The 24,692-nt window shown below is 39.8% G+C and overlaps 1 protein-coding gene and 1 long non-coding RNA gene across 3 annotated transcripts; one reads left to right on the forward strand and one right to left on the reverse strand.

The window, feature by feature from the left end:
* Window positions 1-1,452: 1,452 nt before the first annotated feature.
* Window positions 1,453-19,086, reverse strand: LOC107597711 (uncharacterized). The gene is made up of 3 exons (XR_001610489.1): window positions 18,637-19,086; window positions 2,445-2,450; window positions 1,453-1,464 (listed from the first exon to the last, which is right to left on the reverse strand). It is a non-coding gene; the product is annotated as an uncharacterized lncRNA (long non-coding RNA).
* Window positions 9,332-18,333, forward strand: tnfaip3 (tumor necrosis factor, alpha-induced protein 3). 2 transcript variants are annotated; one of them, XM_016288877.1, is made up of 9 exons: window positions 9,332-9,580; window positions 10,348-10,684; window positions 14,548-14,738; window positions 14,961-15,102; window positions 15,252-15,422; window positions 15,512-15,692; window positions 15,888-16,777; window positions 16,965-17,164; window positions 17,243-18,333. In XM_016288877.1, exons 2-9 carry the CDS (start codon window positions 10,378-10,380, stop codon window positions 17,501-17,503), a joined length of 2,343 nt encoding a protein of 780 aa, XP_016144363.1. In that variant the 5' UTR covers window positions 9,332-9,580; window positions 10,348-10,377; the 3' UTR covers window positions 17,504-18,333. The 2 variants fall into 2 exon arrangements, with proteins under 2 accessions (XP_016144363.1, XP_016144364.1); XM_016288878.1 differs by lacking the exon at window positions 9,332-9,580 and having other exon boundaries at window positions 10,132-10,684.
* Window positions 19,087-24,692: the final 5,606 nt, after the last annotated feature.

The following is a 24,692-nucleotide window of genomic DNA, read 5'->3' on the forward strand; positions in this document are numbered from 1 at the left end:
GGGGGGGGGGGGGACAATTTTATTCATACCTGAAAACTTACATTTAACCAGAAAAAAAATACAGAATTGAAATACTCAAATTAATTTTTCATCTAGTAGAGTCTCTGTAGAGGACAAAACGTTATGTTTTAGCGATTTCTCTGAGACATGCCACAGTTGTACGTCTGGATGTCCTGTACAGAGCGCATTCAGGGCTTTTCAGAGATGCTAAATGATTGGATGTTTCTCCGTGACCACCCCCTCTCCTTGGTCTTTAAAAATGGCTGACAGTCACTTAGTGATCAAGTGTGACACCCTTATGGAAATATGATCATATTTTGTCATTATCATTTAAATCGGACTAATTTTCAAACTGTGTGTCATAAATCAACTTCTCAGGAAAATGTTATGGGGTTTCAAATCAAAATGTGAGCTTCTGTTATGAAACCGGACTTCAGTTTCATACATGTCCACTGTAGAGGACACCAGGACTTAAAGCATGTTTATTACACATTTTGGGAGACACAACAAATGAATAGAGAAAAAACGATGTATCGATATTCCTATTAAATATTAGATATTATTATGAAAATCTTGCTAATTATTACTCCCATTATTGCACTTATTTGTTCATTCTATGTTGCCCCAAAAACACATTAATTTGCAAATTAGATACAGTTTATAGACACATTGTATATAATGCACAAACTTGTTTATGGCCATTTTACACACATTTTGCATAAAGAAAAATGGTTTTTAAAAATATCTTTGGTTACACTTTACTTGAAGGGGTGTGCATAAGACTGACATGACACCTACATAATCATGACATGACACATGTCATGAATATTAAGGGTTTTAATGCATGTTTATGACAACTGTCATTAAGTGTCATTCGCTCAGTTATGTAATTTTTAATGCAAAGATGACATTGTTTGAGATGTCTTTGTTATGGGCTATGGTTAGGGGTAAGGGTAGGGGTAGGGTTAGGTTAGGGTTAGGTCAAATAATGTCATATTTGCATTAAAAATTACATAACTGAGCGAATGACACTTAATGACAGTTGATATAAACATGCATAAAACCTCCTTCATATTCATGACATGTGTCATGTCATGATTATGTATGTGTCATGTCATGATTATGAAGGTGTCATGTCAGTCTTATGCACACCCCTTCAAGTAAAGTGTTACCATATCTTTCATAACATAGTTGAGAATCATCTTTATATAAAGTTTGGTATAAAAAAATGAAAATTGATTTGTGATTAAAACAAAAGTCCCACTGTTTTTGCCTTTTCGTGTCTATTCATGTCTTTTGATTTCTTAAAAAACAGGACTTTTTAAAGTCCCGATGTCGCAAAACATATGAATAAAATATAATTTTTGAAAAATTATGTTTTCGATTTTTTCTTATGCTCTAAACAATGTAATGACATGACAAAATACTAAATTCGCAAAACTTTCTACATTTCTACCTGTCTGTCTATACTTCCAGTTTATTTGTTTGTGTATTTACTTTTTATTTATTTAATAAACATTATATAATGCCAATTATCAAACAAACAAACTGGATTAAAAAATGAAAAGACCAGATACCAGGTCCCCTTTTTCTAACATGGAATTTTGGTGGAATTGTATTTTTATTATTATTATTTAATATGATTTATATATATATTTATACACATTCAGGGCAGAAGGCAGCAATGCATTTTTATACCTGGTATCAAGTCTTGGTTGACTGAGTCAGAGTGAAAAGCATCATAACTGCACACTTCCTGGCACCTCCTCTTCCCCGAGCACACAGATCCCGCTGGGCAGAAGCGCCACTCTCTCCCCAGGGGAAGGCGGCCCTCAGCTCGGGGCCTCTTTGTCATGCAGCCGCTGGCCCCTGGCCTTGGGAACTGACTTGCAGCAGTGAACACATCTATTGGCTTGGCTCTGGGCCGGAGGCTCCCTTTGTCTCCCCGCAGACAGAGATGCCAACTGGGAAGTGCTTGTCATCGCTGAGTTACCGAGGCAGCCAACCTTCAAAACAGCCCCAAATGTTAAGTACAACTGCATCATGGGACATCTACTAAGGTCTGTGGCCCACAGCGGCTGCTTGAACGAGAATTGTTATGAACCTTCACCCTTCTTTAAGAGGAAAAGAGAGGACGCAATCTCCCTTTGACAAAAGAGGAACAAAATCATGCAGTAGACAAGCAAAATCTCAAAAAAATCTTACCCCAGAGTTAAAAGAACGTGAAATTCTATTTTGTGTAAAGAAAACGAAGCCTGTTTTACAATAAAGCACATTTACGTTAAATGATCATCACAATCTATCCAGAAACTTACATAATTCACATAAAATAACATAATTCTCAATAATGATTCTCAATATTATTACATTTTAATTATTTAATTAAGGCAGTACAACAATAGGCCATGATGTAAAAATACCTCACTTTAAATATATTTTGTCACGTTACACTAATGATAATGAGATATTTATGTTTTTGCCATTCCTAGTCAGTGGCAGGTAGGACATTCTCATTCTAGAATATTTTATTGGACAATGATATAAACACACCTGTGATGCAGGATCAGTAATGAATATTTTTCATTGTCTTTGAGAGAAATTGCAGGTTTTCAAACGTATGCGTTTAAAAAATAAAAAAAGTGAAAGTGACTTGACTATGGTGACCCATACTCGGAATTAGTGCTCTGCTTTTATCCCATCCTAAGTGCACACACACACACAGCAGTGAACACACACACACACCGTGAACACACACCCGGAGCAGTGGGCACTTATGCTGCAGTGCCCGGGGAGCATTTGGGGGTACGGTGCCTTGCTAAAGGGCACCTCAGTCGTGGTATTGAAGGTGGGAGAGAGCGCTGTACATTCACTCCCCCCACCTACAATCCCTGCCGGTACAAGACTTGAACCCGCAACCTTTGGGTTACGAGTCCGACTCTCTAACCATTAGGCCACGACTTCCCAAAAAACATAAAAGACTAAAAGACACAATGATCTAATTTTTATTTGATTTGTCAAATCAAGCACAATATGATGTAGTTTGGACATTTCATGCACTGGACGTGTTCTTGACAGACTTCCTGAGATTCACTCAGTTGTGAACATGAGGAGTCACAGTGAACTGGCCACTCTAAAAAACGGTTCTTTAAGGATTCTGCGGCACGTCATGATGTTGTGTAATGAAGACAGTACATAACAATTAAAGATTATAGGAACTGCTGCTTCAACACCACAGCTAACACTGAGAAAGAGAAGACGTAAAGAGTGGGACATGATGAACTGCATGAGTCTCTCAGCTCATTGTTGCGGTGCTGAATGTCAGTCAGTGAGCGCTGGATCTCAGTGTCATGTTATGTGTGACCTGTATTCAACAGTTCCTTTCTATATTCATACACACACACAAACACACATATGTATATGTATAGGTACATGTATATGTATATATGTGTTTGTGCTTAACTCTAATGGTCTTAAAAATATGTTTTATCATATAAAATATAATACATGTTTTATAATATAATTGTTTTTATCATTTTTTTAAATATTTTTAAATCATTTTATAATTAATTGTCATTTAAATGGTAAAGTATTCATAGACTATGGTAGGATTTGTTCTGCTGCCTTTAACTGATGCCGATTTTGAGAATATCGAGAATAACAAAATTAATCTGGATTCATTCAATAATAAGAATTTTAGCGGAAATGTGCTTGTCATGAAAATAATGCGAATTATTTTAAGTCTTAAAATAGGCTTGATTTTTTTTAATGACGAAACTGTGACCAAGACATGTTTTTGTCAAACTGATCCTTTGAAAAATCATGTTTATGATCAAAATAACTGTAATTTATAACTACATTTATAAATAATACTTGATGATCAACTTAGTTTTTTCTTTTTCTTTATTTCTTAATTTTGTTCTTTGAATATGAGCACCTAGATGCAGAAAATAAAGAAAATTAAATAAACTATCAAATAAATCGAACAAGTCTTGAAGAGTGAATTGCCTGTGCAAGCTTGGGTTTAGTCAAGAAACAAGACAAAATAAGCCTTTGCTGCCATCCAGTGTTTTTTCACATGAATAACATTCAAATCACTTCACTGACCTCAGGTTGTCTTCACCTTTAACCTCTGCGCTCTGTAAATTACTGACACTAAAGAAGGCATACATCTTAATAACTGCAGTTACACGAAAAGATGCCATGTTGGTTCACAAATCTGAACTCTTATATGCAGATTGTAAATGAAAGTGGCCATGCACAAGCGATGCAGAAACAATTTTCACTCAAGAATTGCTAGTAAATATCACATAGTAACAGCTAGTAACGCATTGAATTCAACTAGAATTTTTAAGGAGAAAGGCTGAAATAGTATTTTCTTGTAAAACATACTCCAATAATCTTTGTCTTACTTGCAGCTGTGAAAAATCATGTTTGCCATTTTCAGTGGGTGTAATGAGTTCACTTGCATTTTTGCTTGAAAACTTGTCATTTGATTACAAGCAGTGATGAAGCATGCAGAGGTCAGCAGCATACAGTATATCAGCCACGACTTTAGATATACCTTTGATATCAGATCATATTTGATCATTTTGCCATATTCTCCCTCCCTTCTGTCACTACTACCAAAAGCTTTGTAAATTAGTAATGTGCAATGTTTGTTTTCAATCCTCTTTAGTGAATTTTAAATTAATAGTAATACCGTAATACAAATGCAAATGCTTTCATTTTTGTTTTTTATGAATACATTTTATAGTTATATATATATAATGTGTGTGTGTGTGTATATATATATATTGCTTGAAAACTTGTCATTTGATTACAAGCAGTGATGAAGCATGCAGAGGTCAGCAGCATACAGTATATCAGCCACGACTTTAGATATACCTTTGATATCAGATCATATTTGATCATTTTGCCATATTCTCCCTCCCTTCTGTCACTACTACCAAAAGCTTTGTAAATTAGTAATGTGCAATGTTTGTTTTCAATCCTCTTTAGTGAATTTTAAACTAATAGTAATACCGTAATACAAATGCAAATGCTTTCATTTTTGTTTTTTATGGATACATTTTATAGTTATATATATATAATGTGTGTGTGTGTGTGTATATACAGTGGGTACGGAAAGTATTCATATACCTTTGATATCAGATCATATTTGATCATTTTGCCATATTCTCCCTCCCTTCTGTCACTACTACCAAAAGCTTTGTAAATTAGTAATGTGCAATGTTTGTTTTCAATCCTCTTTAGTGAATTTTAAATTAATAGTAATACCGTAATACAAATGCAAATGCTTTCATTTTTGTTTTTTATGAATACATTTTATAGTTATATATATATAATGTGTGTGTGTGTGTATATATATATATATATATATATATATATATATATGAGCAATACTATGCTCGTAGCCATGCAATATGGCTGTATATCGGCATAACTGTGGTTTGGCTGTAGGTAATCACAGCGTGCCGATATACAGCCATATCGCATGGCTACGAGTGCGATATTGCGTTTATACAACAGTTTGACGGCACCAGTGTGTAAATACATAAGAAACAACAACAAAGTGTCTTTAAAAATCCTCTTTTGTGTGCAACTACTTCCTTCTGCCATGGATTCAAATCTCAGTTTAACAGCTGAGCTCAAGCATCTGTTGAGTTGCTTCATTGAAAGCTTACTGTATTATGTGGAGTAGAGTATTATGAGAGAGATGGACTGAGCGAGTGTGATTGCCTGCATCTGATACAGCATTCATTCTTCAGCTCAATCTCATATTCACAATAAAACATGAGTTTGAATGGCCGCGGAGGAAAGCGATATCTTTGTCATACTATCTTTCATCTGTTACGGGTGATTTCCGATGACAACGCTGTTCAGTGCATTTGTTGGCTGCGTCTACAAGCTGTTGTTGAAAGTAAAAATAACTTCCTTGTTTACAACCCTGTTTCCTTCTCTTTCAATATAAAAGTCTTTACTGCTGACTCGTAAAAAGTCGCCCATCTAATGGGCCACCCTCGTCAGGCCCTTGGAATCGTCCTAACCTTCCCCGTCGTTACAGCACCCCTGCCCGTTAAAATTTACCCAAATCTAATTATATCTCATGTTTAACCATTAGCCAGCGGCAAACTCCAGAAGATCTGGCCGAGGTGAGGCTGCTCTCAGCGCGATCATGAGCGCTGAACGCCCGCTGACGCCCTGGAGCTCACGTCTCCGGAAACGTCAAAGCAACTTTTCTAAAAGACGGTTTCTTTTAGAAAACCGCTTATTTGACTCCTAAACAACTACATTGTCGCCTAAAAAAATTTTATTATTAATAAAATTATAGTGAATTTGGGCGTCCACCATGACACACGGCGTGATACAAACAGCGAAACGGTTGGAGTTCCGGTATCACCTGAAAATCACACTCCTGGAAAAGGCTCTCAGCCAATCAGATTTGAGGACCAGAAAAAAAACGTTGTATATATATATATATATATAATTTCAACATTTATTATGTAAAATTGATTTTTCAGAGTTTCCAAAAAAAAACTAAAGTCATTTATACCACAATGGAAACTTTTGTCCCTACTTGGTCACTTTAGACATGCATGTTTGTTTGTTAATTAATCTATATATTTTTATTTAGTGTACTTGGTTTTGGAAAATACAGATAAAATGTAAGACATTTGATATGTGAGGCAAACAAAGTTAAATAAAGGTAAATCGCAAGCTGTTATTTATTTATTCATTGTGATACATGAAATGTTAACTATGAGAAGACAAAAAGTTGGTTATTTTAATCACTGTCATTACATATACACACACTGTTTTATATATATATACAGTATATCAATATTTACTATTACTATTTTTACACATTGCTACTGCCCCTGAGTATTCTGGCTTCACCTAATTAATTTTTTTGCCATAGATATTCCTTTCAAGACCTATTCTGAGGCTTGGTAGCATCCCCAAGACAAGAACTCATCATGAACATGTAATATTTTGGTAAAGCAGGTTAGGGGGCGCTCTGTCTCTGAGGTGTGTAGGTGTGAAAGACCCTCTAGATGGCGCCTGAGATCTCCAGATCTTTCACAGCAAACTGAGACATCCAAGTCAAAAGATCTAGAATTATATTCAGGTATAAGATCATGTGAGGTTTGTTCTCTTGTGTGTTACTAACCCTTACAATGTCCTATGTGATAAGCCTACATATAAATGTAGAACAGTTAATAATAATAATACTTCCACGCTTTTCTTTTAAAAAAGAAAATAGAATTGTCTCTTTGTCTCAGAATGATCCTGCGATGAGGTCTGATGTTATGAATATAGTTGTATGGATGCTATATACTTTTCAGTGATGTAATGATTGAATGTCTCAACAAGGAAAAGCTTCAAGGGCACAGATGAAACATACAGCTTTCCAAAAACAAAAATGCCTCTACGTTCAAGTCATTTGTGTAAAATCTACGAAACCTACCTCTGTGTGAAGTCAAACTAACATTAAATTCTAAAAAAATGTAATTAGGCCAGAGAGAGAAGTTTTGTCCCAGTGAATTTTGCCAGTGCTCTGCTGAGGGGTCCCAACATTTGCACAAATACACACAACTCACAACAGCCCAATGCTGTAGTTATGAACTTACGTTGATGATTTATGAAGGAAAACTAGGAAATATATCCACAAGGTATGGCATTGTGTTCTTCTCTGCTTTCTCAAGCAGTAAATAATCTTAGTGGGAGTTTCCGTTGACAGACAAAATGAGTTCAGATTAGATTAAAGATTGGGGGAAAAAACTGGGACAGGAAGAGCTCACCGCAGACTTCAGTGTGTCATTGTTAGGCAGTGGGGCAATCTGTGCTGATGGGATCAAGTGTATTGGGAGCCGGAGCTACTTCTCTAAGTGTATGTCTATGGCGATTCACGCAGGTGTGTGTTACTCCGCAGCGGTGACCAGCCTACAATAGTCAACATATAGGTACTTATTATAAGTGTACCGGAGTGATTCGGAATAAGAAAAAAACGCGGTTTGGAAAGTACAGTATGTGGAAAATTTTTAACCTTAAACCGCATAAACACATTTCATTACACCAAATACACAACATAATGTTCTTTTTAGCAGCATCATATGACCTCTTTAATAGAAATCGGGTTTGGAGTTTCTGTGGGTGTAGGAAGGTTCTGCTTGGCGTCAATGGACAGAAAACACATCAAAAGTTCTTTAAAACTATGTAAAATATATGATTAATTTCAAAATGTGTTTAATATGTTCTAAACCCTTTATGGCTGGAATATAATCTTTTGACGTCTATAAATCCCAATGAATTCAGAGCATGTCAAAAGATGGAAAAGTATCGAGAAAGTAGGTCAGTGCTAGTTTAGCAAAACGTAAAAATGTTCGTTCAGGTTAATAATAAAAGATATTTTCCAGCGTTACCTAGAATTCTTGAGTGGAGTGAATGTACAGAACGAACGACCCTCGCAAGAAATGAAATGTTAGTCACTCTTTACTGCACTTTTGCTGATGGGAACTTCTGATCAGCTTCTCTCGAATGCTGAGTTGAATCTTGAGTTGTAAACTTTACTCCCACATCATTATCATCAATCATGTGTTCAGAAGTTTCTGCCCAGTACACATATGGGTCATTCCACAAAACGTCTTTCTCATAAAGTGTACATTTGATGCTGATGTTTATTATATGTTAATATGGTCATTAAAAAAAAAAATCCTGTAACGTACTTCTCCTTTTCGCCTTGCTGTATTAGCAAATACACACAGTTTGATAAAAAAAAAAAAAATGTACAGAATAGGCTATAGACCAGCATTATTTTATTTATTTATTTATTTATTTTTGGTAGGCACCACTATGCCTAATCGGCCCTGTTGCCAAGATTTTGTATAGCAAACTATTGAAAGTGAATTATTTGTAGAAATGCAAGCATTAAGTTCTATAAGAAGCATTTTAGTTTCACAGTTATGTTACTGTCAGCCCTGTTTCCTTTCTGAAGGCACGGCATATATTAAAATGCATTCATTTAATCACCTTACACTGAAAAAGTCAGGTAGGAGGGCCCTTATGTAACCCTGCTAGCCTACTGACTAAGACTATTGCGTTTCTTGTAATGCGCATTCATTCTTTACATCTGTCAAATGGAACTAAACCATACATACATGGGTGTAAATTGCACAGACTGGGACTTCCACTGTTGTGTTTCCATATCTCACCTAACTACCAGTACTATGGGTGTGGCAAAGCATGCGTCGAGCTTTGCGTCAGCAAACCCAACGTAACGTAAGCGTACTACGCCCGCGTGCGCCCCCTGGCGGATGGGTCGAGGAGAACGCCTATTATAATGAGCTGTGAAAGTGGAAAGTACCTCACGGAAATCCCCACAGGCTTTTATGTACTGCTTTTAATCGGGCTGCCTTAACTAGAGTAAAGACTCCGCCGTGTTTTGGACGCGTCTCGTGCGAGCAGTGAAATCCAGTGGACCTCTAAGAGAGCCATGGACGATTAAAGTGGACTGAGTGAAGTAGCAGCGGAGCCAGAGCATCTTATGGGCTTTGTTGGTGGATACGGACATATTGAACAGGTAAGAGTTGTGCGGTTCATCGCCTCTCTCATGTCGTATCCAGACTGGGTCCTAAACCGAGCGAGGCTGGTTTCTCCCGTATTGTATTGTCTGCCTCGTACGGACGGATGCGGACTTGACAGCCATTGTTTGCGAAGACGCCACTCATCAGCGATTAGAGACATTAAACGTTCTATTGTTGCCATGGGGACACGTCGCTTCCTTTCCAGTGCTACAGTGTTGCATTGTCTAGGGCTTCTGTCAAGTCAATTACGTAATTCGAGCGCCAGCGACTGATGGTACAATATTTATTTTCTTATTATAATTTTTTTTCGCATCGGTCTCTATTGTCCCCGTTGTGCTTTGTGTTTCATAAAACTGTGGAAAGCGACGACAACGTTGCGAACGTTTCGCTCAAGAGGTATTCAAGGGACTTAAGAACTTAAGAACCTCGCCAGCTCAGACAAATAAATGGTGCCCAATGGCATTCTAACGCCGCCAGGTTCCAGTCAGAACCCGTATACCCGTATTTTGGCTATTCTGCTAGTTTTGGAAAATTCATTGTGGGGGTGTACTAATAAAGGTCTTCGCCGTTCACTCGTCTGACCTCAAGAGCCCCTTACCATGAGACTGGAATACACCATGGGCTTTCAGTCCGGCCGTGATGTTTCTTTCAGTTCTTCACCTTTAGGGTGGAGGGAAATGAGGGGAAATTCTTCTTTGTAGCACATGGTCGTGGGTTGAGCGCCTTTGACAATGGTGTGTTTGTTTCACGTCTTCTTTCGCAGAGCTAGATTGGTTCCCCACTCCAGACTGCCATGTCTCAGGGCCAGAACTTCCTGCCCAAGTTCCTGTTTGTGAGTAACCTCCTGAAGGCCGTGAAAATCAGAGAGCGGGTGCCCAACGATGTGGTCAAGCCCTCGGCCAGCGGCGGCCTGCTCCATCACCTGCGCAGCATGCACCGCTACACGCTGGAGATGATCCGCATGAGCCAGTTCCCGCAGGCCTTCCGCGAGGTCATCCAGGCCGCCATCTTGGACCGGGCCATGCAGAGCTCGCTGGAGCAGGAGAAGAGGTTGAACTGGTGCCGCGAGGTCAAGAAGCTGGTGCCGCTGAGGACCAACGGTAACTATGCCATGATTTTATCAGCTAGAAACGGCGGCTCTCTGTGAGTGCGAGCACTGTGTGCTTCGTTTTCTTCTCAAACGCTGACATTAGAAACACTTGGATTCTTTCTCCCGTGATGATCTTTTAAACCAGGGGTGTCCAAACTCGGTCCTGGAGGGCCGGTGTCCTGAAGAGTTTAGCTCCAACCCCAATTAAACACACTTGAAGCAGCTAATCAAGCTCTTACTAGGCATACTAGAAGCTTAAAGGCAGGTGTGTTGAGGCAAGTTACTCTGCAGGACACCGGCCCTCCAGGACCGAGTTTGGGCAGCCCTGTTTTAAACCACTTGTATCGACATGACTCGAGATAATGACAGGCCGATATATATCATATATATATCATTTGATCATTTTTTGTGCCGAAGTGATGCCTCTCTCATTTTATACAATGAGTATTCAGTTCATGGCGGCATTATTATGTACATCTTCATTGTACTCTGCTATTAAAAAAAGCCATTGACTACGTGCTTTTTGAAATGCTTGGCACATGAGGGCTTCACGGCAGACGGGAAAATCCTGCCCTGTCTGTCACATTGATGTTCTTCCCCCTTAATTCTCCAGCACAATTTGATTTGAGGGGCCGTGGCGTGATGCAGGGCTCACAGTGAGCGCTCTATGGCTCTGACGTTTCTCCTGCTCTCTCAGGGTCAGGACCCACTGATCTTGTCTTATGAGTAATGCCACGAGGGAAACTTCTCTGTACTTGCCATTGTTGCTCCATGGTACAGTCACTAGTTACTGTAACTGAAATTAGGTAAACGCAGATTACACACATCTTATTTTTTCATTACATTAGCGTTTGTCTGAAATAGTCCACATACAAGCTAGTGCTGTTTGTTTGTAAGTGTCAGTATTTTACACGGTTGTGTTAGTATAATGTGTAGATGTCATATTATCATGTCTAGTTCCTGGTAGTGGATAGTGTCTCATTCTTGTATTCTGGTAATTATTTTTTTTTTGTAGTTTTTCTGGACACCAGAGTGAAACGGGTATTTCCTGTTTTAAATCATATGGGATTATGAAAGCGTCAGACTGGAACATGCTGTTTAAAGCAGATTGCATTGATATGACCCGTAACCGAATACAGAGGGGAACTGGAATACGTGCACCCCTCAATAAATGTCACATCCGTAATGTAATAATGAATGTAACAACTTCCTAGGACAGAAAACGCATCTTTGCATGAACGGGTGATTTTTAGATTGGTGTTGTATTTTACTAATGTTATGCATTTATAAAGTGTCTCTTTAGGATTTTAAGTTTAATCAGCTAGTTCGATCAATAATCTGCCATCACTATTAAAGCGGAGGATTTGTCTAAATATGTGTGTTTTGTACATTTACATTTATGCATTTGACAGACACTTTTATCTAAAGCGACTTCCACTGCATTTTAACTTTACATTAATTTTTTTAGTAGTTCATGCATTCCCTGGAAATCGAACCCGTTATCATTGCTTGTGGCACTGGTCTACTGTTTGCTCTACTGTAATACATTGTTTTGATTACTATTAGTGTGTATTCAGCATATATTTATTCACTTTACTATTACAGTTATACTCTATTACAGTTTCACAGCATATGAGTTGTGATTGTTCTAATTGACATTGATAATGACTGCTGACAAGAGATTTGAGCTTAAATAGTTTCTGTGTAAATTCATTTTAAAAGTATTAAAATCGTCCATGCTCTGCTCGGTTTCAGCTTGAGCCTCTATAGTGTATTTGAAAATGTAACCGTAAAGTGGACAATATTACCATATCTGCACAATGCTTAATCAAGCATTTTCTTGAGGCCACATTTGGCTCCTGTGACCAGTGTTGCTGAATGTGGTTGTAAAGCAGATGTATGTTGTGTCCATGGTTTGTGTGTTCATTTTCTGTTCTTCTATTGTGTTGGGGAAGCTACTTTGAAACCGTAACTTCCCAAATGACAAGTTTTCTCATAATTTATGGTAAAGTATTTAAATACAGTCAAGGTACCCCCATGAAAAAGATTCTACACTGTTAACTATTTACAAAAAGTATCTTTAAATATATGTAACTCAAAAGAATCAAGCTTAAATTTGAGCTACAAATGCAGTGTTTCAATGCAGAAACATTGAATCAAATAAAGCAGAGTTAAATGGTGTGTAGAGACCTAATGTGCAAGGACTTAAACTGGTGAAGCTTAAAAGACCAAATTAGTTTTCACTTAAATGAATCGGACTTGTCAGTGCTACACATGAGAGCTCAGTCTGCTGTAAATCTGCGTTCTCAAGCAATGCAACCTAAACGCAACTTGTTGGAAATTTGTTACTGGAAAAACTACTTTGCTTCAGAAAAATGTGGTTACGTTAGATATTAAGTTAGCATCACTACTTTAAAAGTGTTTGGCCCTGTAATGCTATACAGAATCAGATCTCTTCGTTTATGTCAAGGATAGTTTGATTTTAGAGGTGTTGTAGAATTAGTTTTTTTTGTTCCCCTACGCTTTAAGGGTCATATGGAAATTTTCTCTTGTGTAACAAAAAACAAAACAATGCACTGTACAAATAGTTTCCATAAACTATAGACCAGTTAAACATTCTTCTAATTGGGAATGTTTGGCCTTTGTGTTGGTAGCAGGTGCAGGCACAGCCCATGGTTTTAGACAATTACGCAGGTTTAAAGAACAGGAACTAGATCATATGTTCAGACTTCCCTTATCGACTCTAGAAATGGCACGGGCACAAGCATTCCTGTAGAGCGTCGCCACTCCTCTCTGGAAAGTCCAGGCGCTTTATATCATGGCTCTGGTGTCAAGAGGAGACAAGAGAAAGAAAAAGTTGAAGTGAAGCCCTTACGGCGCTTAATCAGAGAATCACATACTAGGGAAATTCCTCACAGTTGTGCGCAGGCTGTTTCACACAAGCGCATACACATGCAAATGTATTTGCGCACACATGTTGCACAACATCAGAAGGAACGCAGAATCTAGGCCATGAACACAGCTCTGCAGCGCATGCTCTTTGAGTGTTCGATTTCTCTTTACTTTGATCTACAGTTACAGGTTACAGTGAAGTTATTGATTTACAGGAGTATATAGACTAGAGAGTGTTGAGTTTTTTTTTTTTTTTTTTTTTGCTAGGTAGCCTGACGTGTCCAAATTTCTTTTTGTGTAATTGAGGAGTTGATTTCATTGCTTTTGCAGAGATATGGTCACATGTCCTGTTTTAATATGCACACAGTCGGATGAAATGGGTATCTTTAATCTGTTTTAACACCTCTGTGGAAATCCCCTGTATTGCTGCTATCTCATGCTTAATCTTGTACTTGAAAAATACGGCTGAACTAACCTTTAGGTGTAAAAGATATTGCTGTCTCGGTACGCAACAACAAAGCAAAGATTGAATATGTAGTTTTTCATTTTCTTAGTATTATTTTTTGTTGTTGTAATGCACGTCAACCGGTTGCTAAGGCTGTTAAGACTATTTAGATGACGTTTAAACAGGAACTGCAAGTTTCGTAGCCTTTTTCTGAATGCCGTGAATGTCTGCTTCATGAACTTCAATGACCTGAGTTTTTTTTCAAAAGTCAGATTCCCAGGGAAATTTGTTGCAGCCTATCTGCCAGCATTATAATACATATATATGTAAGGAGATGGTATCCTTCGGGACGACTAATGTATAATGGCATATCTGCATGCTGCCATGTTTGCTCATGTTCCAAAAACTAAGTGAGCCCGTTTGTGATTAATTACTCTGGGGCCTGAGGAAAATAACGTCCTGATGGCACCACAAGAACAAGCTCTTCACTAGCGACTCTCCTGAGCTGTAATTTGTGTTTGTGTGCTTTCATTTAGGTGATGGGAACTGCCTGCTCCACGCAGCTTCTCAATACCTGCTGGGGGTTCAGGACACGGACCTGGTGCTGCGAAAGGCTCTTTATGCAGTGCTGAAGGAAACAGACACTAGTAACTTTAGAATGCGCTTTCAAACAGAGCTGCTGCACTCTCAGGAGTTCACTCAGACTGGCCTGCGATACAGCACTTTGGTAAGCTCTTCCACCTTCACGGGGTACATGTAAAATGGTCATTTTTGTGGCGGAAACTAGCCAGCTAAAAAAGTCAGAGCTATAAAAAGTCGACGACCTCAAATGTGACACATTCAGCTTTCAATGTACTACCATTAGAGATTTCAGAACCTCTTTATTAAACGTTTTTCAATATGACGAGGGTAAAACTCGTTAATATTTGCAATGTTTCTTGTTTCTCAGAACTGGGAGGAGGAATGGGTGAAGATTGTAGAAATGGCTTCTCCAGTGTCCAGCAGTAATGGCCTACAGTTTGACTCATTAGAGGATATTCACATCTTTGTGCTTTCAAATATTCTTCGGAGACCAATTATTGTTATTGCAGGTAAGTAACCGATACAGTGATGTTTCTATAAGGAGCATTTCAATAGAATTACACAAACAATTATTCATTAGAGCACTGACTGATTTGGACACAAGTAAAGTGCATCAACATGATCATAATATATGACCAATTTTTTTATTACTCAACAGACCAAGTACTTAGAAGTATGAAGTCTGGTTCCTCCTTTTCACCCCTCAATGTCGGGGGCATATACCTGCCTTTGCATTGGCCTCCAGGAGAATGCTGCAAATATCCCATAGTGCTCGGCTACGACTCCCAGCACTTTGCACCTCTGATCACAATCAAAGACAGCGGCCCAGGTATGCCGCCAGACACTGTGCTACTCCATAATGTGTTCTTACTACTTGGCCCAGTGTATCTGAATATTTGATGTTTGTGACCCATTCAGAGATCCGTGCTGTGCCGTTGATAAACCCTGGACGGGGTGGGTTTGAAGATCTTCGAGTGCACTTTCTGACAGAAAAGGAGCAGCAACAGAAGGAGAAGTTGCTAAAAGACTACCTAATGCTTATAGAAATCCCTGTCATTGGCCTGGGCTACGATCCCACACAGATTATCACTGCAGCCAGGTATGAGCTAGCTCTTGCTTACGTGGCCTGGTCCAAGCAACCCAGATTGCTTCAGTGCAGCTGTACTAATTGGTGTACCATGTATTTTGGATAAAAACATATTTTCCCGCATTTCCTAAATGTAACCACAAGTGCCTAAAAGGTTGTGGGACATTACTGTGTTCCTTTTTAAATCTTGAACCCTTCCTCCGACAGACTGGATGAAGGCAACCTACCTGAAGACATGAACCTGATGGAGGACTACCTACAACTGGTCAACCATGAATATAAGCGCTGGCAGGAGGATAAGGATTCTTTATGGGCCCCCCAATCCCAGCGTCCCCCTCCCTTCTCAGTCTCCCAACTCTCTCTCATTGAGATCCGTTGTGCCACACCCCGCTGTACCTTCTACGTCTCGGTGGACACTCAACCCCACTGTCACGAATGCTTCGAAAAGCGACAGGTGGGTCGTAAGCCGGAGGCCATTTCCGCCACAAATCAAACCTCGTCCTCGGACCCCGAGAGCCGAGGGAGACTGGAGCGCTCCGTCCTGCCCAGCCCACGTTCCGCGCCCCCTACGGCCCCCAGTCTAAGCCTTTACAGTGAGACTCATGCCATGAAGTGCAAGATGCCGGGATGCTTGTTCACTCTCAGCGTGGAGCATGACGGGCTGTGTGAACGCTGCTTTACGGCGAGGCAAAACCGATCAGCTGCTAATGGGCCGCCGCAAGGCCCCTCTCACGGCTGGTGGGCGTCAGGCAGCCGGGAGCGAGAGAAGGAAAGGGAGGGGGAGACAGAACAAGAAAGGGACACCGAGAGATGTGTTATGTGCCGGCAGGAGGTCTTTAGAATATTTAATGGTCTTTGCCCACCCTGCATGCAGAGGACTGCCGTTTCCGAGAGGAGGGACACCCAGCAGCAGGAGCCTAGAACCGAGGCCTCAGTATGGGCACTGCATCGGGAGACGGAGCGCACTGGCAACACCGGCCACACCTGGCAGAAGCCCGCTGCACGGCAGTGTAAACGCTCCGGCTGCCAATTCTTTGGGACGCCAGAGAAGCTGGGGTTCTGCACTATATGCTATCTAGACTACCAGACCAATCACCGTAAGTGCAGCTGTTCAGCATTCACTCAATTCTTCTTGTAACTCTCTCATGAACAAGAAATATCACTTCAGGTGCAATCAGTTGTAATGTCTCCACGTCCGGTTGGGTACAGGAATGAAGTTATAGACAAGTCAACCAGAAGAGCAATTGTGTGATTTATTATTTTTGGCTGTTTTTGTTTGTGCAGTGGCCACCCCTGCTATTGTCCAGCCCAGACACACATCCGAGGCGGGCTTTCAGAACTGTCCGCGGTGCCGGGGTCAGGGCTGCGGCGCCGAGGGAAAGGCCATGCTCGAAGGTTACTGCAACAAGTGCTTTGTGAAGGAACAGAGTGCTAGGCTCAACCAAGCTGCTAGCAGGGGCTCTCACTCCCCACCTCTCGTCACAGTAAGTGTCCTTGTTTTGTTGCTGTGGGGTTAGTTTGGCTCTTCTGAAGCACTGACAAACTCTGTTGATTCTGTCCAGCGGGCCTCGAAAGCACGTCCACCTCCGATGCTCACCCAAGCACAGTGTCGGCGCGGCGGCTGTAAGAACCTGTCACCTGGCTGCACGGACCTCTGCCCGGACTGCCTCAGCCGCGGCCAGCGAGAGGGTCGGCGAGCCCAGGCGCCCAAAGAGAAAAGCAAACAGCGCTGCAAGACACAGGGCTGCGACCACTACGCCAACCAAGACAAACAAGGCTACTGTAACGAATGTGACCACTTCAAGCAGATTTACCGAGGCTAACAGAACGGTTCGATGTTAAAAAGGGCCCAGTTCATCGCACGTTCGCGTGCATGCTGGTGAACGCTCTTACACGAGGAACTTTTTGCCCAAAATCCCCCACCTATATTGGGCAGGGCCTAAAGAAGCCCGGTGGTGCTGTAGAATTGGGGATTACCTCTCGAATGAAGTTTTGCTCATTTGTATCATGTGTATAGGACCGTCGTGAGATGTTAGCATACAGAAACTAATGATACACAATGACGTCTAGTCACACAGCTGTGGCGTCTGAACAGGGTAATTAATTGCAGACGTTTATTGAGGAGTGTACCAATTAACGATTTCAGATTAGCAACAAATTTGACCAAAGTTTAATAAACTGAAAGATATGTCTAAGCCAATGTACTTCGCCACTGTGGCCTGCAGAAAGCCAACAGGCCTTTTGGAAGTACAGGGTATGCAGAAACCACCGAAGGACAGCATTTGATAGTTTATTCATAAAATGTAGGTTAAGTGCCAATGAGAGCTTGCTAAGCAGAGCTCGAATTTCATTTCCTGCTGCACCATTTGATGTCTGCAAGCAGTATGGATCTGTTGCCTTTGAGAATGTTTTGTTTACCATTTTCACAAGTCCTTCTTGCTCTTGAAACTATTTTTCACTTTTGCTTGCCTTGCTAAACTTCATGACTTGGTCTGTTCTATTGAATGGATGTTCATTTTTCTGTGGCTGAACAATTCCTTAAGCGCAATGAAAACCAGATACTTGACACCTCCCCGATGTCTAGAGCAGATGAAAATTAATTAAGCTGAAGGGAATGGCCATGCCAAAAAAAAAAAAAAACGTCAACATTTTTGACAAGAACAAACTATGAGATGGGTGAAATCCCCGCCTGGATAAACAGCCAAGCGAAAACAAATCAGTCCAAACGTAAACACACCCAGGTAAGAAGTGTCCGCTCCTAGATCTGTGAACTCCCCGTTCGCCTTTCTTGCCCAGCCACATTCTTTTGGTTGCACTACTCTCCTTTAAACACACAATGCCTCAGTCCATTTAGTATGCACAAACTGACATTCTCTATTTGAATATTTCTGCAATATCTGCACAGACGCAACGAGAAAGGATCGCGTTAGCTCCTGTGGCATCATTTATAAAGAACTATTCCCATCCTTAAAGTCCAATATTGTGCAAGCACATTTAGCTTTGATTCATGTGGGCCTATACAGAAATGTGCTTTGGATAAATGATACACACGAGAAAAGTTTGCAGTTGAATTATAAATTCAAGAGTGTCTACTCGTCAACTACTAGATCTGTTCAGTCAGTTCAGATCATCACAAACTTGCACAATACTTAATAAGCTGCTCTGGAATTAGGAACGGTACTTCTGACGTACAGTACATAGTGACATTCCAGTTATAGACCTAGAGGAACATAGATGACAAGATAGAAATTTTGTGCAACCTTTCATATAGAGTATTGTATGAAAAGCCTTGTTTTTTTTTTTGGTTTGTTTGGTATTTATTCACAGCAAATATTAACTGTAATGTGTTTCAAGAATTATTTATATGTGGTCCCATTCCTGGAATAAATTATTTTTAATAGAAAAACATTAACACCTGTCCTGTGTCCGTTTACCTTTATTTGCTTTATTGTAGCTTGAAATACATGTTATAACAAGAAACCGTTGAAGGTGCTTAAAAAATACTACTTCAGGTAGTAATAGGTAAGTATATTACGTATTAAGTAACAATGGTTTTGGTGTTGTAGCAAAACAACGTTACCATGCCAATGGCTGTTACTAAACTAATTACGTAACTATAGTCGGGTGAATTCTTGACAACCACTAGAGACGCCACTACCAACTCACCACAACAGATAGACAAAGTCACAAAATGGCACGGGCTTTGAGGTTTATTAGCCAAAGGAACAAAACTTTGGCAGCTATCCAGAAATCATAGGAGCACAGTTACACAACTCATTTCTGCATACTCCTCTGAAAAAGTAGTCAAAGCTGCAATAGAAAAATTTGACCTTGCGAAAGCAGCCAGTCCAAGAAAACCCCTTATGCAACAACAACAACACACACAAAAGAGTAGGATCAATCCCATGGTCCCTACACCATAAAGGGAAAGGTTTCCACAAAAGGTATAGGCTTGCCATGTTGAGATAACCCTGGCAATTGTGTGAACAACTGCAAGTTCACAATCCATTAGAAAAGGGTTGGATCCAGGGTCCAAACCCAAAGCTGCAGCTGAATCTGGGTGCTAAACAAAACCGGTCGGTCCTGAGGGAAAGCTGCCATGAACTTCCAACTAGGAACTTGAGGAATATAGAGATATGTGGCCTATCACTGATGTGCTACAAGGAGCACCTCATGCTTGGTTCTGTGTAATGTTTCCCACAACAGGGGCATCTGTGCGGGTATCTGCCACCTGACTGAACCCAGAAGTACACAATGGTGTGTAGACACCAGGTGAGAATGCTTCTGGAAGCTCTTTGTGAAAGTGAAGTGACAGGTGGCCAAGTATGGTGACCCATACTCAAAATTTGTGCTCTGCATTTAACCCATCCAAGTGCACACACACACACACAGTAGTGTACACACACCCGGAGCAGTGGGCAGCCATATTGCTGCAGCACCCGGGGAGCAGTTGGGGGTTCGGTTCTTGCTCAAGAGTCTCACCACAGTCGTGGAAGAGAGCGCTGGTTATTCACTCCCCCCCCCAACAATTCCTGCCGGACCTGAGACTCGAACCTGCAATCTTTGGGTTACAACTTCAGGTTACGCGGGCCTTGAAACCACGAGGTTCCACTTTGATGGTTCAGGTAAAAAGTCAGTTCAAGACTGGCAAGAAATAGTTTAGCACTGGGCAAACCACACAGAGATCCAGCAGGTAAATACAGTGGCGTGCACAGACCTCAGGAGGGGCAGGAAGAAATCCCCCTCAGTGGAAATCGCAATCCGGGGGCACCTCGATAGGATCAAAAGGGTAGTTTAGCATTGGCGATGAAGTGCACGCCACTGGATTGATACAGTAAGATCTAAAGACTATATTTCAGTCGGGATGCCCATGTTAATTCCATGTTGCTCCCCACCTCCAAAAACGAAGGGATTAGATCAACCTGCTGTAATACTGCATTATCGATTTGACTGCACTGACACATCGGATGAGAACAAAACTTGAACTAACTTAAGCTGGATTTATTCATAGCTGAATAAACAAAAGGTGCTATCATCGGGGGTAAGGATTGTTTAACAGCAAGCTGTATAAGCAGTGTTTTCCAACCCTGTTCCAGGAGGTACAGCAACAGTGCACATTCTGGATATTTCCCGCATCTGACCCACCCAAATTCCCCTCACTACTTCCTCTTTATTGGCAGTGTCCTTCATTTTTGTTTCCTTTCAGACTGCAATCTCAGTGAAGATGCTGGAAGACCCTGTGAAGTCCACTTTGCAGGACACTTACAGTCTAATTGAACTGCACCCTTCGGTTGCTTCCAGGAAGAGGGTTAGGAAATGTGCACCATTGGATAGACCAGATACCATAACGTATTAATACTGTAACAGGCCTCTGCTAATGAAGCATATACAGTATATATAAATAAATAAACAGTGTTGTTTGATAAAGCCGTTTCAGTCTCCATTTTGTAGTTACTTCAACATTCAGTAGTTTATATATATATATATATTTAGTATGCTAATATCTATGTATTAATATTGTGTATTATACATGTGTAGCAGATTGGTATCATTTTTGGCTGACTCTAAATTTAGAAGTCGGTGGTGCGAGAGTCAATGAAAAGGAAAGTTCATGGACCGGATTCGTGACAAAAACCTTGCATAAACCCAAGGTGAATTTTGTGCCATTTAAACCAAACTATTCCGTCACAGGAAGTTTTGTGGTTGAGTTACAACATTGCTGTCTTTGTGTCTTTTCTGCCTGCTTAAAACTTTGTGGCTCTTTCAAATTATGTGATTCTGAAAGTCAACTCGCAGCCGTTTCTGTGGCCCACAGTCAAACTGCTGGAGAAGTAGGCAAGCCCCAAACCCCCTCAAGAGCTCTACTGACTCACAGCGGGAAGGAAAGAGTGCATCGCTGCCTGTGTCAGAGAGGGAGGGGATATTTGGTGTGGGGAAGAGGTGACATTTCAGTGATGCGGGGGCAGCGTGGGCGGGACGTTAACGCACAGCCTGTAGCGCGGCTCTGAAAATAGCATGCTGTGCAAAGTTACATGCTAGACATAAAATGTGCAGCCTACACATTGATTCTCAGTCACAACTTGAGCATTTTTGTTGTAGTGCACTTCCAGTGTGCTAAAAGCTTCGGGCAGAAGAACATCAAATAATATACTGAGCAGCATTCAAAAACTAAAACTAAAACCAAAAAAATGTTTTGCTACTTGAAATAAGTTTATAATTAGATCTTATACTTACTTTATTATTGCTAGTTGTCATTTAGTAAATATATATATATCAAATAATATACTGAGCAGCATTCAAAAACTAAAACTAAAACCAAAAAAATGTTTTGCTACTTGAAATAAGTTTATAATTAGATTACTTTATTACTTTATTATTGCTAGTTGTCATTTAGTATATATATATATATATATATATATATATATATATATATATATATATATATATTAATAATATAAATGTCAAAACATCGAAATTACTTAAATGTAATTGAAATATAAAAATAAAAACTAATTCAAGATATTAATAAAAACTATAATAGTATCTCAATGATACTAAAATAACACTGCCTAAGCAACAGAGTATGAACAAACCTTTCAGTCATAACTAGATTCATAATGCATCATGCCTTGAGCCTTGCGGCTTTTATAAAAGGATTACATAATCAAATTTAAAAAATTACATTTTTATTCAAACTTCACGCAAATTCAGTAAGTGGCTTTCTTCCACTAAAAGAGCATCATAATGTGTATTTTGTAATGACTGAAATGCACTGAAACCTGATCCAGATGTAAATTGTCAGTAAAATACACCATATTCTGCTTATTTATATTATAATATCTGATATTTTTATGTTTACAATGTGTTGATTCTATCTGTTCCATTTTGCTCATCAAATAACACGGAGAATCGTTAATAACTGAATTATTGCTTATTAATTATTATTATTATTAAGCATACAACATACAGTATATTCAAGATGAATAACTCCATAGCTGTCGAATTATGAACCTCAAGTGTGACTGAGTTAGTCTGAAACTGAAATAAAATTGCCATGCCTGAAAAAGTAAAAAGGAAAACAAAACCAGACCAGGATGATAAGGATCCCATACAGTACATATTTGTAATAAACCCGTCTGACTGGCAGCTGCTGCTGTTGTCTGGTGGAATACAGAGGGAATTCCAAGTCAGTTCGTTTACACTGGTCTGTCTGATTCGATCCCATGAGTCATTTTTGTACAACAGGAAAAGTTCCGAGATGATCTTGTCATGCTGGGTGCATTCCAGAAAAGTTTCCTGAAGACCGTAGAGTATGACTGTCAACATGACAGAAAACCTAACAGATACCTGTCTTTCTGTGATTGCAATTAAGAGCTTTTTCAACATGTTATTGTATAGTTTTATATGAAACCGTAATAGTAAAAAAGTTAGATCCCCGTGTATCATCAATGTTTCTATACAGCATCCATCTCTTTCGAGTGAGCATGTCAAAAAGCCTTGGTGTGATGTCAAATTCAGCGAACAAAACTGAAAGGTTCTCATGTGTCTAGCGACCAAGAGGCTGATACTGGGAATCTGTGTGATTTGCATGGTCACGTCATGCCCTTAGTTCATGAGCTGACTCATTCTCTACCAGAGATCTATAGGATGGATCCCGTAAATTTCATCATCATGTAGTTCTGATTTAAGCAGCCCCACAGAGCTAGCGTTCAGGGGGGTGCCCCCAGCAAAGCTACTGTCCTGGGTCAGAGTGAAGTCAGTTCAGACATCACGTGGACGTGGGGGTATAGGAAACATTCAAGGGGAAATCACTTTTTCAGGTGTTTTTTTTTTTGTTTTTGTAACTTTTCAGTAAGTTATGTTTTGACTCATGACTCAAAAACGCACTCCCCCATCACACTAGGCAATGTTCAAATGGCCAACAACGGTGAAATGCTTTGATTTCATTAAATAGACGTGAATGGAATTACCTGCGTGACAAAGTTCAAAACATTCTGCACATTTATAGCTCTTTTATTTCAAGGAATTCATATACATTTTGGCACATCTGCTGATCACTTCTGAACTGATTACTAACCTGCTATAACTCAAAATACATATCTATTTTACTGGAATTGTTGAAGAGAAGAAATGAGCTGTTAACTTTCATGTTGGGGTCTGAGAAAACCCGAGACCCTTAAATAACTCAGAAAACAAAAAACTGGAATTTGATTAGGTCATAGAAACGTATTACAAGACTAAAATAATAGGTGAATTTTGAAATTGGTATATTTTTTAATTGGGTTAAAGTGATCATTTTATAAATTAATGTATCGCATGTCCTCTTTATTGATTCATCTAAAATCTTTAAAATAAAGAAATAACTAAATAAATAAATTCTCAATGTATTATAGCTGTCAAGAGACGGGATGTGGCACTATTACTCATTGCTGAAGTTTTTATCTTAAGATAAGATAAGTCAAATCAGAAATCACCCCTGTGCTCACAGCAGCAGTTTGCTTCTCCAAAGGGAACATAAAAGTGCTTTCTGCTGGTCAACATGAGATGGCATGACGCCACCCGCAGGTAGTGAACGAGAGAGACAGAGAGAGACACAGAGAGAGAGAGAGAGAGAGAGAGCTCCTTGACAGGTTTGTGTGGGACGCGCTGCCACCTAGTGGTTTGTTGAAAGGTTGAAAAGTTATTATTTACATTTTTTAAAGGGGTTATATGATGCGATTTCAAATTTTCCTTTCTCTTTGGAGTGTTACAAGCTCTTGGTGCATAAAGAAGATCTGTAAAGTTGCAAAGACTAAAGTCTCAAATCCAAAGAGATATTCTTTATAAAAGTTAAAGAGATAGTTCACCCAAAAATGAAAATGTGATGTTTATCTGCTTACCCCCGGGGCATCCTAGATGTAGGTGACTTTGCTTCTTCAGTAGAACACAAATTATGATTTTTAACTCCAGCCGTTGCAGTCTATCAGTCGTATAATGCATGGCAATGGTAACAAAATCTATGAGAGTAAAAAA

This window comes from Sinocyclocheilus grahami, unplaced genomic scaffold (assembly GCF_001515645.1).
Source record: "Sinocyclocheilus grahami isolate Dianchi unplaced genomic scaffold, SAMN03320097.WGS_v1.1 scaffold235.1, whole genome shotgun sequence".
Lineage (NCBI taxonomy): Eukaryota > Metazoa > Chordata > Actinopteri > Cypriniformes > Cyprinidae > Sinocyclocheilus > Sinocyclocheilus grahami.

Bases quoted from the DNA above. Each gene is read 5' to 3' on its own strand.
- tnfaip3 (XM_016288877.1), top strand. From the start codon at position 10,378: ATGTCTCAGGGCCAGAACTTCCTGCCCAAGTTCCTGTTTGTGAGTAAC. The intron at 15,103-15,251 runs GTAAGTAACCGA...ATTACTCAACAG, and splicing joins ACCAATTATTGTTATTGCAG to ACCAAGTACTTAGAAGTATG. The intron at 17,165-17,242 runs GTAAGTGTCCTT...GATTCTGTCCAG, and splicing joins ACTCCCCACCTCTCGTCACA to CGGGCCTCGAAAGCACGTCC.